The sequence below is a fragment of the Suillus bovinus genome, assembly GCF_016758785.1.
Source record: "Suillus bovinus strain UH-Sbo-P2 chromosome Unknown EDB93scaffold_13, whole genome shotgun sequence".
Lineage (NCBI taxonomy): Eukaryota > Fungi > Basidiomycota > Agaricomycetes > Boletales > Suillaceae > Suillus > Suillus bovinus.
Genome location: NW_024542069.1, coordinates 1 through 14,870, shown reverse-complemented (window position 1 = coordinate 14,870; position 14,870 = coordinate 1). Strand labels below are relative to the sequence as shown.

The window sequence follows — 14,870 nt, the reverse complement described above, 5'->3', positions numbered from 1 at the left end:
TCCATGCCACGGAGGCAGCCAAGCGTGCTTTGGAGGTTTCTGGCCAACCCAAGCCTGTGCCTCCCCCACCCTCACCTATTCCCTCGTCCAACAAACACTTGCATCCTGATGATGCCTTCATTGACATCGAAGACGAATCTGACGACGAAGACCACAACTCGGTCCGTGAGAATGCTCGTACCAACCCTAAGCCTCATAGAAAGAAACAGAAGGCTCCAGAGAAGTCCCCTGAGTTGGTTGAATGGAGATGGGGTTCTCATTGACGTCGATGTCTCTATTGCAGACCCAGGATTGTCTCGGGAAGGCAAATTTGGAGCAACATTTGAGCAAACCGGGGCCAATGGCAAAGTGAAGAAACACCAAAAGTGCAGTGTTTGCCCATAAGTCTACCTTTGTACTCTCATACTACTCACTCACTCGTTTGTAGGAAAAAATGTGTCCTCGTCAATGAAATCACCACCCTTCGTCGCCATGCTGAGGCCCATTTTTCCAGCAAGTATTGCAAATGGGCAAACCAACATTCATTCAAATCAATGTTACTTGGCGACGTGAAGGCTCGCAAGGAGAATGCTGCGCAGCAGAGGATCAATGCCCATCTCACTGAACACAAGTCGTACCATATTCTGACAAGTTGTTCAGACAAGCTGCCATTGAATGGCTAGTGGCAACTGATCAGGTACGTCTGCCTTCCTCAATTCAAAACCATGACTGACAGCTTATTCTTCTAGCCTCTACAAGCGCTTGAGCACCCCAAATTTCAAGAGCTGATTCATGTTGCTTCTCGTGCAACCAACGGAGTCAGGATTCCGGGTAGGAAGGGCACTTGTGCCGAAATTATGAGAATGTTTAAAAACCACCTTATGAGGCTAAGGACCATGCTGAACGTGAGTGATTTGATGTCTGTTTGTTGTATTTTGTCTCATTGGGCTTCATAGAGTGCTGCTGTCAAGGGAAACATTAATACCACCTGCGACACATGGCAAGCGGAGAACGTTGACGGTTATTTTGCTGTCATGCAGCATTGGATTGAAGAGAAGGTACCCATGCAATGGGAAATTGAAAGCTCACTCCTTGGGTTCATGAGAGTCAACAATGCACACAGTGGCAAGCAGCTGGGCGGGGCCTTATTCAAAATTCTTGATCGTGTTGGGATTGCACAGAAGGTAAATCAGTTTATTTGACTATGACGTCCTACAGCGCTCATATAACTTAGCTTGGGCATGTCACCTGCGACAACACTGCAAACAACGGGATGACACTACAAGAATTTGCATGCATATACGAGGCTAAATATACAAAGTGTTTCCCTGGCGCCAGCGCAAAATCAAGTAAGTCCTGTCAAAGTCCTGTCATTGTCCGAACTCGCTATGACACTCATTATTTGTGCAGCTGCTTGGCTCATGTCATTAATCTTGCAACACAGAGTCTGATCAGCACATACAACAAAGCACTGTATTACAACCCGCACGAACTGAAAAGTCATGAACTGACCACTAGGGATGAGATAGCCCTTGTTTGAAGTATTTGCGTCAAGGTACATTCATTTTCATTAGAATCATATGACACTACTAAGATATATTGATGTCCTGCAGGAACGGTCATCCACGAAGCAAAAGGAAATGTACTGGAGTGTGCAGACCAAAGCAGGAGTGTCTCAACCAACCCAAATGTTGATTGACATAAAAGTTTGTTGGTCCTTGACATACATTATGCTTAATCGTGCCGAGACAAACAAGGAGGTACATATTTCATGTTGTCATACTTCTACTCATTGATGCTTATGATCGGCTCTAGCACATTGATACTTTCGTATATGAGATAGGTTGTCAAGAGCGTGACTTGGCAAAACATGCCAAAATCGACTTTCTTCAACTCTCCGCTGGTGAATGGACACGCGTTGGCCAATTCGCTGATCTTCTTTCAGTACGAGAGTTTCTAATTTATGTGTACTAACTTCTTATGTTAATTTGTTTAGTATTCCAATGTCACACAGCAAGCATTTTCATCTGAACGTGGCTCGACTCTGCATCTCGCAATCCCAGCGCTTGAAACCCTCTAGAGGGCTTGGTCTTCGCGTGCTGAAAGGTCAAAGTATGCATCGTTCGCTATGTCCCTTCAAGCAGCTGCTGCCAAGGTAGATGAATACTACGAGAAGACAATGCTGTCCCCTGCATATATAATGGCAATCTGTAAGTTGTTATTCATTAATCAATAATCACTCTAATGCTTGCAAATGTAGTGCTTGATCCAGTAGGGAAAATGACTTATTTCAAGTGCCACTGGCCAGAAAATTTGCATGATAACGTGGTAAGCACTGCGGAGGAAGTGGTGAGTCAAGCTTTTTTTTGGCTTTGCACGATAGTCTGATTTTTCCGCCAGTTCAAAGCTCGTTATTGTGAGCTGAATGAAGACGCTACATTTTTGTCATCATCCCAGCCCATGTCCAAGAAAAGCAAGGCAGGTGGTCTCAAGTCACTCATCCGTGAAGTCATCAGCGATTCAGAGGACGACTTACTTATGAACCCCACCCCTACTTCCATTGGCGATCCATCATGGCCATGGAGGGCCGAATTCATGAGCTATTTGGAGACTGTTGAGGCAGCTCTACCAGCAGGTGTATCTGCCATTCGTTGGTGGGGGGTACGTTCTATGGCTTGTGCTACTTAGGAAATTCGCACTGATGTTAATTTTGCTCAAGATGAATGCACCAAGATATCCAGTATAGGGCCTCGCTCGCACAAGATTACCTATCCATCATGTCATCATCAGTCTCAAGCGAGTGTGCATTTTCACAAGGTGGCATAACCATCAGTAAACAATGGAACCTAGCTTAAAGGAGACATCGTTGAAGCTCTCCAATGTCTCAAATGTGCGATATGACATGACCTTCTCTTTCATGAGCCTGGACCATCCTCTCTCTCATGGAGGAATTTGACGACTCTGAATTGGAAGTTGACAGTGAGGAGAGGACCAGGGATGTTGTTGCAGATGAGGGGGATGCTTGGGATGCTTTGATTTTAGATGATGACGAGGACTCTGAGTAGTGTTACTACATGTATTTTCTTGTGCTACTATACTACGAATCTACAACTTTGCATACCACCAAGCCGCGGCCTAGTATGGCTCAAGCCATGGCTTTGGGCTGGGTTGGGCTCACAGCCTAGGCTTGAAATATGGCAAGCCTAAGCCCCCCCAGGCCGAGCCTAAGCCGGGGCTTTGAGCCCAAGCCAGGCCAGAACGTCACTAGAAGGGAATATGATAAAGAAATGGATGTTAGGGAGCAGCAGCAATATGTTGGAAGGGAATATGATAAGAACTCACAGTGGTGATATGTAGAAGGGAATATAATAAGAATGAATAAGGATGGAACTTACATCAAACCTCAAGGCATATACATAAGTGTGCTTCTCCATAAGTTTTTTTGCCTTGACTATGTTCTGGCCAAGACAAAAGTAGCTATTGATGTTGGCACATGCGGCCATTTTCAAGCCACGGTGCAATAAGGGAATGCGCGGCTCGACCTCAATAGTTCAAGACAGTTAGACAATATATTTGAGATGTGCAAAGGACTTACCAAGCTAGCAAGGTGAGAAGCGTACTGCACATCTTTTTGAAGACATTGTTTGATGGCATGTATGCCAAGATCCTGAGCCACCTTCAACAAAGATTGCAATGAGATCTGGTTTTTATCAACAAGTTCAGGATAAGCATTGATGAAGACAATGTGACACTTGGCATCAATAATCACATTCCGAATGACTCGACAAGTTTTGTGGTTTTGATCAAGTAATTTGATATTACCCTTCTCCATTCGAATGAGAGAAGCGACATTCTGAGCTGAACGAGCTGTGGAGGTAGGTTTGGGGGCACCTTCCAAATCACTGGAGTAGGGTTCTGAGGAATTGCCACATGTTGTACTAGTTTTGTCTACAGACTCTGAAACAGCATTGTCGACATCGTGCCATGTTGGAATCTAAATTGGAGTGTTTGTGGGTGAGGGATTATGTCAGTCAAGTCTAAATGACCAGGGCTCACCTCTGCAGTGTGTTTTTGGTCCCAGGCAGACTGGGATTTTCCACATGATTAAACATCGGACTTGACCTTGTCGGTGACAATGGATGGGACCTTCAACCGGATCAGTGCCTTGCTTACTAAGTAAACAAGTATCACTAACCTCGTCAGAGAGTATCATGGCCGTGGTCTCTGGTTCCTCGTTGTCACTCTCCTCATGCCCAGCATCTGAATCATCACCATTGGCGATTTCCACCTGCTCACCATCGGAGTCGAGCTCATCATCATCAAATAATGCAGTAACATCCTGCATGGCATATGTGCGATGGAGTTTGTTAGGTCGATACAAGCCTGTGCACATATACCATGAGTAAGACATCCTTTTGTGTTATATAGCCTACTATTACTAACCTTGAGGCTTTGCAGGTTCAAGTTCTAAGTCTGACTCAATGGCATCAGAATCACCTCCATCCTCCTCTCTATCATCCTCTGAGTCGTTTTAAACTGAACACTGACACTTACCACTTAGTTTGGAAGGCAATGGGGCCACTTTTGTAGTGTGTGGCACATCCTCTGAGTTGTTCAAAACTGAACACTGACACTTACCACTTAGTTTGGAAGGCAAAAGGACCATTTTTGTAGTGCGCATTGTAGTGCGTGGCACATCCTCTGATCAAAGGTGAGTATTTGATTCATGCATGAATAAAAAAATGTTACTGTTGGTACTGATGACCTTTTTTGCTTGGTGCTCAAGTGCTGGCCCAGCTTGATGAACTTTCCTTGACGTCTTAGGTATCCAAACTGAACTCACAGGTAAGCATTATATTTCAATCTCATTCAAAGTGGAAGCGCTTCCTTACTAGCGTTTTCTAAAGCTTTCTTCTTCGCATTTCGTGGCTCGCGAGTTGAAATAGGTGCGGACATGGTATACTATTTTGAAAGGACAGGAAGCTAACACAGATCGTTGGAAGAAATGTTAACATGAAAGAGTAGGCAGGAGATTGAAAATTTGGAGGGCGCTATTCAACTTCATTCAATTTATTAGCACATGGTGGTGCATTGCATTCCAGGGCAGTCGTTTTCGGAAGTTTTTGTTGTGAGCATGGGTTCAATTTAAATTTTACCTCAGACTCACCCTAGGAAAATAGGTATAACATTGATCGTAACACCAGAACTCGGGAGGACATTTGCACAGTGAGCACTGGCAATCTCTGCTTCCCTACCTGCATTCACCCACCACACAATGTCGACACAATGTCCTGCTTGTTCCTGCAATGATTTCACAGTCACTGGTCTCAGTCAGCATCTCGCAAAGAGCCGCAATCCACTTTGTCAAGCACTTTACCATCAGTCACACTCCCAAATATACACACAAATGGAGCCAAACAATCCTTATCATAACAAGTTGGAAGAGTTTGAAATGGATGGAGGTTATGGCGAGGATGAGTTTGTGTGGGCTGCAGAGCAAACCAGTGGTAGTTATGTGGATGATGATGACTCGGATGATCAATGCAATACTCATTGACCATGAACTTCCAACTAGCCACCCAAAGTTCAAAAGGGAACAGATTGTTGACGCTGGCGAAGCATTTGATGTCTATTACTGCGATGTGATTGAATGTGTCAGGTCACTGTACAGTGATCCTGACTTTGCCAGATATCTGGTTTTTGTCCCTGAGCGGCATTATGCTGATGAGGATAAGACAGTTCAGCTCTTTCATGATATGCATACAGGCAAATGGTGGTGGGATACACAGGTATGTAGGACTGAATTATGTCTACAAGATATTATACTTATGTGACAATACTTTAGAAAAAACTTGATCAGCACAGTCTGAGCGGCACCATCATTCCCATCATTATCTCGTCTGACAAAACACAATTAACCTTGTTCTGCAACAAGGCTGCTTATCCCATCTATCTCACTATTGGCAACATCCCAAAAGAAATTTGATGCAAGCCTTCATGCAGTGGTCATATCCTTCTGGCATATTTGTCATGCACACGACTTGAACATATTACCAACAAAGCTTTGCACCGCCAAACTATGGCAAACTTATATCATGCTTGCTTGCACTGTGTACTCGCTCAACTGAAATCTGTTGGACTTGATGGACTTTGTATGGCTAGCGGGGATGGCACTCTCTGCCATTGCCATCTATTATTTGCTAGCTTTGTTGGTGACTACCCAGAGCAGCTCCTTGCTACTGGGATCAAGTTCGGAGAATGTCCAAAATGCGATGTTGAGGCTGATGAAACAGGTAGCAACACAGCACCATTGCATCTACAGAAAATGAGCAAGGTGCTTGATGCCCTCGCTGCTCTTGATGACGGGAATCTATCCTTTGTTCGCGCTTGCTCAGCTGCAGGTATTAAGCCCATTGTCCATCCTTTCTGGGAAGATCTCCCGTTCACCAATATTTTCTGTGTGATCACACCGGATGTGTTGCACCACCTATATCAAGGCCTCGTAAAGCATCTCTTAGGATGGTTGTCTGCTGCTTGTGGACCAGCCGAGATAGATGCTCGTTGTCAGTGTCTTCCCCCCAACCACCATATCTGTCTGTTTAGGAAGGGCATCACTGGCTTGTCACATATAAGTGGGACCAAACATGCACAAATATGCTGCTTTCTCCTTGGTGTTGTCATTGGTATCTGTTTGCCCAATAATCTGAATGGAAGCCGACTTCTACGAGCAGTGTGGGGTCTACTTGATTTTCTCTATTTCGCACAATATCCATGTCATAGCTCAGAGACCTTGCAGCTGCTGGACGACGCACTCAATCTTTTTCACAACAATAAGGACATTTTTATTGATCTTGGTATACAAAACAATTTCAATCTACCAAAACTGCATGCAACTCGCCACTACTCTCTCATGATTATGATGTTCGGTACAACCAATAATTATAATACAGAGTACACCAAATGACTTCACATTGACTATGCAAAGGACGCTTACCATGCAACTAATCACAAAGATGAATTTGTCCAGATGACACACTGGCTCAAACGAAAGGAGAAGATTCTCCGCTATGAGAAGTACATTAACTGGCAACTTGCTGGTGATGTCGAGTCCGAGCCTTACCATTTGTGTCCTCCTGACATGACTTTTCATCGGCTTCAAAAATGACAAAGCACCCTAGTGCAAAGGCTGTCAATATCGACAAGCTTGTCGAAGACTATGGCACTACTTATTTCTGCAAAGCGCTCGCACGCTATATCACACAACTCAACCACGCCAATGCCCATACTCGAACACTGGATGTGCTGGCACGTGATGTCCATCTCCCATTCTGAACTCTCCCTGTTTTTCAAAATCAAGTGGCTCTCAGTAGATAGTCATGGTCTTGGTGATGCAGCAGTCACGTTGGACTCTGTGCATGCCAGACCACAACGGACCTCTGGTTCTTGTCTGTCTGCTCGTCGTTTGGATACAGCTCTTGTGTGCCTTGGTCCCAATACAGATGTTAGTATGGGTATGGAAGGTGTGTTTAGCCTTCACTATTTACAGAGGATTCATGTCACTCACAGTTTGACTGAGTCTAGGATTGCATGTTGGCCAAGTACGAGTCATTTTTTCATTACCATCAAAATCACTATCACTCCTCATTGTGCCAACAGTCCAGGTTCCCAGCCACCTAGCTTATATCCAATGGTTCATGCCATTCTGTTCGACTCCTGATCAATGCCATGGACTTTACAAGCTCTCGCGATCCTTTTGTGGTGGTGAAAAGTTGATGAGTATTGTACCATTGGCAAACATAGTGTGTAGTGTCCATCTGATACCAAATTTTGTGTGCTGTCGTCCCACGGGAATGGACGAGTGACACAGTTCTAGATGATTGTAATACTTTTTGGTTGAACTCATATTTAGATAGATACACTTTTTGTATCTTTAAATAATTCTCGATGATTGCACTGTATTTTATTGTGTCTTAGTAGGTGTACTTCTAATACTTGTAATTAGATAGAATTATCTGAATACCAACTTTGTGAAAATTATAAGATTTTTTACCTCAGGAAGGTTTTCCTGATGTTTTGAATGGAGGTGGTATTAGGTAGCTCGGTGTGCACAGGAATGACGAGAACCATTGGGTATTTGACTGCTTTTGAGGTAAAGGAATGAAACTAGAAGAGAGTGATGAGAAATAGTTTGGTGATAAGTCCAGGGTATAGTATGAATGAGGGTGAAAGAGTGAGCTGGTCATTGAGAGTAATGAGATATCAGGGTAAGGAAAAGGAATGTGTCCACACAACTTGGATGCAAAGCGTGATGCTTCTTCGCATCAGTGAGTCACACAGATAGTGGGCGCTAAGTCTGTTATTTGATTTGAAGTCTTGGTCAGGGCATAAAGGACATAGTATCCTTACATCCCCTCCCTACTTTGAATATCAACTGTCCTCAGCAGATCTTCCTAACTAAAAATAAAATATGTTTCGTATCATAGTGAATGTTCGATCTAAGTAGAAGGAAAACAAAGTAAGAGAAAGGAAAATATAAAAGGGACACATCTAATTTTCATCATTGTCCATAGTGCTGGCGAGGTTCCCAATGTCGAGGTACTGGGTGACGTCAAGAGAGGTTGGGGAGCAAGGGGTGATAGGGAATGAGACAAAAGGCTGCAAATTTGAGTTTTAAGACTGGACCATCGATTTCAGCAAGATGATAGGATCCTCCTAAGGAGCGCGAGACGATGACCATTGGCCCAAAATAATGTGGTTTACACTTTGCATTCGACGTGGCCTTGATCTTTTTGTTGAGAACTAAAACGAGGGAGCCGGGAGGGAAATCATAATCATGGATGGTGTTGGCGAAACATCGTTCAAAGTCTTTGATGAATGCCATGCAGCTCTTCAAAAGTCGTTCATGTGTGAGCGCTAGGTCTTGGTCACGTTTGAGGAGTTGTCGAGCGCATAAACCAACAAGCTCTGAAGTCATTGTTAGTGCTGGAAGATTGGGGAGCATGAAGGTTGCTTTGACAAGGTCGAATGGAAGAAGAGGTTCAGTTCCGTGTGCAAGGTAGTATGGAGAAAAACCGGTGGATTGTTGTGTGGTAATTTGATCGGCCCAGAAGACATGATGTGCAATGGTAGGCCATTGTGTTATGTCGCCATTGCACGTTTTGACAAGTAAATCGCAGATGGAACAATGTGACCGCTCGACAACGCTGTTGGCTTTGGAGTTGTAGGCTGAAATGCGGATGTGTCGAATATGATATTTCTGGGACAACCAGTCAAGTGCTGTGATGTATGGTGAGCTGTTATCCATCACTATCTCCTCTATTGTTCCCAATTTACAAAGTATATCCTCAAATAAAAACGCCCTGAGCATTCTGCCTGTTTCCTTTCGTAACATTCTAAACTCTGGCCAGCTAGATAACGAACAGCATGCCTGGACAATATAAGAGTATCCATGGGATGTGGGCATGTGCATCGTGTCCGTGAAGGTTTTTCAAAAGAGAATCGAAGGGATAGAGATAGTGGGTGGAATGACAACCTTCTCGACCGAACAGATCTGACACTGATGGCAGGTTTTGAGGTACCATTGGAGGTCTTTATCGAGCAAGGGCCACCAGAATCTGTCCACAATAGTACAGCGGGGGGTAGAACCCTTTGTGACTGAGCTGGTCATGGGTTTCGTGCAGGATGCGAGCTCGGTCCTGATGCAGTATTACAAGCTGATGCTGACCGGCTGAGTCTTTTCGCCATAGTCAATTCCCTGGATGAAAAACTGAAGGGCTCATTTGCGAAGGCAAGTGTGAGATGACGGCGTTACTGAGGATGGGAATGATAGGGTGCTGAGGTAAGTGTGAATGGTTTGCAGTTCATCGTCCCGAGCCTTTGTTGAATCATTGTATGGTAGGGAAAGGGTTTTGTCCAGTACCAATTGTATCGATAATGTGCTGTATGTGTCCATTGAAAAATCTCCCTGCTTCCTTTCCTTGCTACCCAAATACTACATCCCAAAATTTCATCAACCCACTCTTTGACATCTTCTGTTGTCTCATCCTTATCTTCATTGTCTTCAGGTGCTGCAGGTCGTCGAGATAGGCTGTCCACTGTGACATGCTTGTTTCTGGGAACATGTCAAAGGGTGAAGTTGAAGAGGGATATTCCCATGATCCAGCAGTTGACAGCAGCATGAGGTTGGATGTCAGGGTTATTGAGCATTCCGCGTATGTATTTGGCATCTACTTTGACAGAAAAAGTGTGAAGCCCTATGAGCCATACCTTTGCTGCACACAAGGCCTGGAAAAGGCTGTATAACTCAATCTTGGCTTGAGAGTAACGGGATTCCCATTCGTTCCAGGTGATAGATCCGAACCTTGAGGGGTGATGTGACCTTCTGAGTCAAGTTGGAACAGGATCCATCCACACGCAATATGAGATGAGTCCACAGCGAGAATAACTTCGAGTGACAAGGAGTAGTTGATTGGGCGGATTGCGGGGGAATGGATGATTGCGTCTTTGAGGGAGTCCATAGCATTTTGGGTTGACGAGTCCCATATGAATGGAGTGTTGAGACGCGTAAGGTTCATGAGAGGTCTTGCAATTCTGGCAGAGTCTTTGATCCAGTTGCGTACTGTACCTGCGGTGCTGAGAGAACCGTGAACTTCTGAGTGAGTTGTGCAAGGTGGCCAATTGCGAATTTTTGAAACCTTGGTCCTATCTGGAAACACGTCCGTCGTGGTTGCACAATTGTCCAACAACAAGAACTTCAGAGACACATAGAAACAATTTCTTTGCGGAAACAGTTGCTCCCGCGTGTTTGAGTCGGTGCAACACTCTATTAACATCTACACAGTGTTTCCCACACGAATCTGCAAATTCCAGCGTTTTCAGGATTAGTTCAAATGAACTGTCCTGATGTTTCATATCGTGTGGAAGGGCCTAGCACGTTTACGTCGTCCTGGAAGTTCAGAGCTACATTGAGTTCTGCTTGAAGAATAAATGCTACGTCATTTTGAAACACTGCGGGGAGTCAGTCCATCCCTGGGGAAGGATGGTTAGTCTGTAAGTGCTGAGAGGAGTCTGGGAGGTAGTGATATCGTGAAATTCCTCAGCAAGTGCCCAATGATCAAAGCCTACAAATAAATCCATCATTGAGTATATTGTGCGTCCCTGCGCATTGTTCGGAAAAAAAACTCAATGTAAGGCATTGTTGCTGCATCTTTAACAATGATGGAGTTGAGCTGCTGGAGGCCGTGAACGATGTGAACGGTTCCATTCTTCTTTGCAATGCAGAACCAGCAGGATTGGTAGGACAAATTGGATGGTTCATAAATGCTGGATGCTATCTTCGACTTGATGAGTTTAATGACTTCTTCCTTGATGCCGGGTGGAATGGGTGGTTGTCGGTGAGTCCAGGGGATATGTTCAATGGTTGGGATAATGATTGGAGGAAAGTAGTTGTTGTGAAAACGACCTTTTTTGGTTTCGTCCCATGCAAGGGCAAACTCGTTGTTGATCAAAACTTGGGCGGCCAGTTTACGTTCTTCAAGCCACAAGAACTTGTTCTTGAATATTCTGAGTTCATCGATTCATTCCTGTGTGAGACATTTGCCAGGTGTGAACATTGGGGGGTGGGGGTAGGAGAGAGGACAGGGAGTGAAAGGAGTGTGTCTTCAGGAAATTTGTGAATGATACGTGCGTGTGCAGGCATTGTCGTGGTGATGAGTTTGACCTTATTGGCAACTTTCTTGTAGGCGAAGGTCCGGCGTGCTGGATCAACATTGAAGGAATTTTGCAGAAGGCATTCAGTGAAAGGAGAGGCAGTTAAAGAGAGGGAAGGGTGGATTTGCTGACTTAGAGGGATAGAAGTGTACCGTCTGTGGTCTGGTGCTTTGAGGGATTCAATAGCGCAGTTCTTCTTGAATTCACATTTAGACTTTGCATTGTCGATCCTGACCACAGGGTTTTGCTGATGATTTTGGAGGAGCTGTTGACCAGAGGTGGTGAGAAAGGTGGCCGTAAGGGCATGAGACGGGTGGGGCCAGGGACGAGGTATGGTTGAAACCCTTTGAGTGTTAGTGGGGTTGGTGGGGTCATGTACTGATATGTATACTCCATCAGTGTCTTCGTCCTTGGACAAGCGGACAAGTTGCTGCCAGGGCCGTCCCAGTAATAGTTGGTAGGGGGCATCAGGTACTACGTATGCATGTGCCCAAGTCTTAATTTCTTCTACCTCTATTTCTAACATCTCCACGCACCCATCCATTTCCTGATCCCCCGTTTGCCATTTGCATCCGCATGTGGGTGTTTTGATTCATCGGCGCCTTGGTCTTTTTCCAGACATCTTGCCAGATGACAACAATTTCAGAGCCTTCGTTGAGTAGTGTGAGTTTGGAATGGACTCCGTTGAGTGTGATGTGGATTTCGCGCAAGGGAGTGGTGTGTTCCACTTGTGCTGGCAGAGTCATGCTTAAGGTGTGGCTATTGGCTGGTTGTGGCATGACAGTTATGGGGACTCAATGTGTTCGGCAATGTTCGACAGCTTCCTTTCGCAGTTCTGGACTTATTGAGAGCAGGTCAGACACAGTGAGGTGGGGTACTATTGTGTCGAGTATGGACTTGAAGACTCGCTGGACGGCGTCTGGAGCCATGGCTTTGGATTCATACTTGAAGGCAGGAGTTTGGGGGGTTTCGACGGTGCTAGATTCAACAGGTGTTGGCAGTGGAATAGGAGCTGGAAGGAGGATAGGGTTTTTTGGTGCATTTTTGAGAGCTTGGGGTGCCTTAGTCTTGGATCTGGTAACCGCCAGTACTCCTCCTTGCTGGGGATCTTCTTCCTCCTCTATACTAACTACTATTGCGTGATTTTCAGCAATTGGTATGCACTGCAAGAAATAGGACTCGGATATGAAGGCTGATGATGGAATCTCCAATGTAGGGGGATTTTCTCATTTCGAGTTCTTGATGGGGATAGTGTTGGATCCAGTCGCAGGTGTTGGTGGTATTACTGCTGCGTACCTTGCGTCTATGGCCTGCTTCAGGTTTTTGTTCCTGGTGCATCGTATTCTCATTTGGTCTGGAAACACGAAGAAGTGACCATCGCAAATGACTCGTCCAGCTCGAAGATAATCGCCGGCTGTTGAGCACGAGTGTATGGGATGTGGTCCTCTGCAGAAGAAGCAGTTGAGGGATGATTGGGGATTGGAGGAGTGTTGGTTTTGAAGGGGGGCAAGGGCAGATATGGCAAGGGTGTGGGTGTTTGAGGTATGGCGGTGTTGGTGAGCTGGCGTGATCTAGGAGGTGCCCATGCCTGAGCTGCGGCTGGTGTGAGGCAGACGAGGCATGTATAGCATCTGGAGTATGCGATGTCTCTGATATCTAGTCCGTGCATCTTGCACGCAAGGTCTTCTACTTCATCCATAGTAGATTTGACTGGTACTGTTGGGGGAGGGGTCGCAAAGGCTACGTGTTTGGTTTGGACTTCCTTTAAAATATCTATCCTTTCCTCTTCTTCGTCCAAATCCCAGGGTGCAGGAGTCTTTGCTTTTGCCACATGTCCTTTGCGTATAGTTCATATTCTTGTAGTGATTGGTTCAAGCCCCTTCAGTGACAAATTCCATATTATACGGGTCACCCGACCTACATAATATCCTGTATAAAATAGGCCAGCAGACTATGGGCTGATGTTATGTATATCCCCAATGTTGATGGATGGGCCGGGAGGGATATTATTTCTGATGGAGACGGTGGGCCCATCTATGCTGATATTATATGTATCCTCGAAGATGTCGGGTGGGCCAATGTAATGGTTTATTGTATAGATGGGTGGGCCGACGTACAGGAATTATTTTGTACATGGGTGGGCCAAGGGAGTGGTGGAATATGTATTATATAGACAGGTGGGCCAATGTAAGGGTTTATTGTATAGACGGGTGGGCCGACATACTGGAATTATTTTGTAGACGGATGGGCCGAGGGAGTGGTGGAATATTCATTATATAGATGGGTGGGTCGATGGAGGGGGATGTAATATAGACGGGTGGGCCAAGGTAGTGAGATATCTGTCTGACATTCACAGATTACCGAGTCCCAGATGCCCAAGAACTGAATCCCATTGTGCAACATCCATTCCGGACACCCAAACACCCCAAGCTCGAGACTGGAAACTGGAAACTGGTGAAAATGTGTGAAATTTCTATTTCCTTACACCAAACACATGAACACCTGAACACCCAAAGCCTGAAGCTTAAAAGTCCAGTTATCAAATCACCGAGTGCCGAGTCCTGATAGACCCAAAATCTGAAGCCCAGAACCCAAAAACATGTATGCAAAATGTCCATTTTTCATTCATTGCACAAATCACCGAGTGTCAAGTGACAAAACCAGAAACTCAAGACCCAGTACACAAATCACCAAGTACGAGTGCCGAGGGCCAAACCCAAAGTCCGAAACTTGAAAACATGTATATAACATATCCATTTTTAAATCATTGCACAAATCACCGAGTGTCGAGTGCCAAAACCCAAAACTTGAAACCCGGTATGCAACATGCCCATTTTTCATTTACATTAAACAAATCATCAAATGCCGAGTGCTGAGGGCTGAACCCCGAAGCCTGAAACCCGAAAATATGTATACAACATATACATATTTCCCTCACTGCACAAATCACCGGGTGTCAAGTACTGAAACCCGAAACTTGACACCTGGTACACAAATCACCAAGTGCCAAGTGCCGAGGCCTGCACCCGATGTACGAAGCCCGAAACTGAAGCCTAAACCCGAAAATATGTATAACATATCATATTTCACTCATTGCACAAATCACTGAGGTGTCAAGTGCCAAAACCCGAAACTCAACACCCGGTACACAAATCACCAAGTGTTGAGTGCCAAGTGCCAAG

General features: G+C 45.1%; 2 protein-coding genes across 2 annotated transcripts; one reads left to right on the top strand and one right to left on the bottom strand.

Moving 5' to 3' along the window:
- Positions 1-3,484: 3,484 nt before the first annotated feature.
- EDB93DRAFT_1102132 (uncharacterized protein) lies at positions 3,485-4,935 on the bottom strand (the record flags this gene model as incomplete). Its single annotated transcript, XM_041447172.1, has 7 exons — positions 3,485-3,973; positions 4,036-4,065; positions 4,175-4,362; positions 4,423-4,500; positions 4,618-4,680; positions 4,729-4,812; positions 4,872-4,935. 7 exons carry the CDS (start codon positions 4,933-4,935, stop codon positions 3,485-3,487), a joined length of 996 nt encoding a protein of 331 aa, XP_041309871.1.
- Positions 4,936-5,504: 569 nt separating this feature from the next.
- EDB93DRAFT_1320044 (uncharacterized protein) lies at positions 5,505-7,994 on the top strand (the record flags this gene model as incomplete). The annotated part of the gene is made up of 9 exons (XM_041454898.1): positions 5,505-5,768; positions 5,825-5,901; positions 5,983-6,905; positions 6,993-7,104; positions 7,158-7,293; positions 7,337-7,499; positions 7,561-7,755; positions 7,780-7,815; positions 7,847-7,994. 9 exons carry the CDS (start codon positions 5,505-5,507, stop codon positions 7,915-7,917), a joined length of 1,977 nt encoding a protein of 658 aa, XP_041309870.1. The 3' UTR covers positions 7,918-7,994.
- Between the last annotated feature and the right edge of the window lie 6,876 nt (positions 7,995-14,870).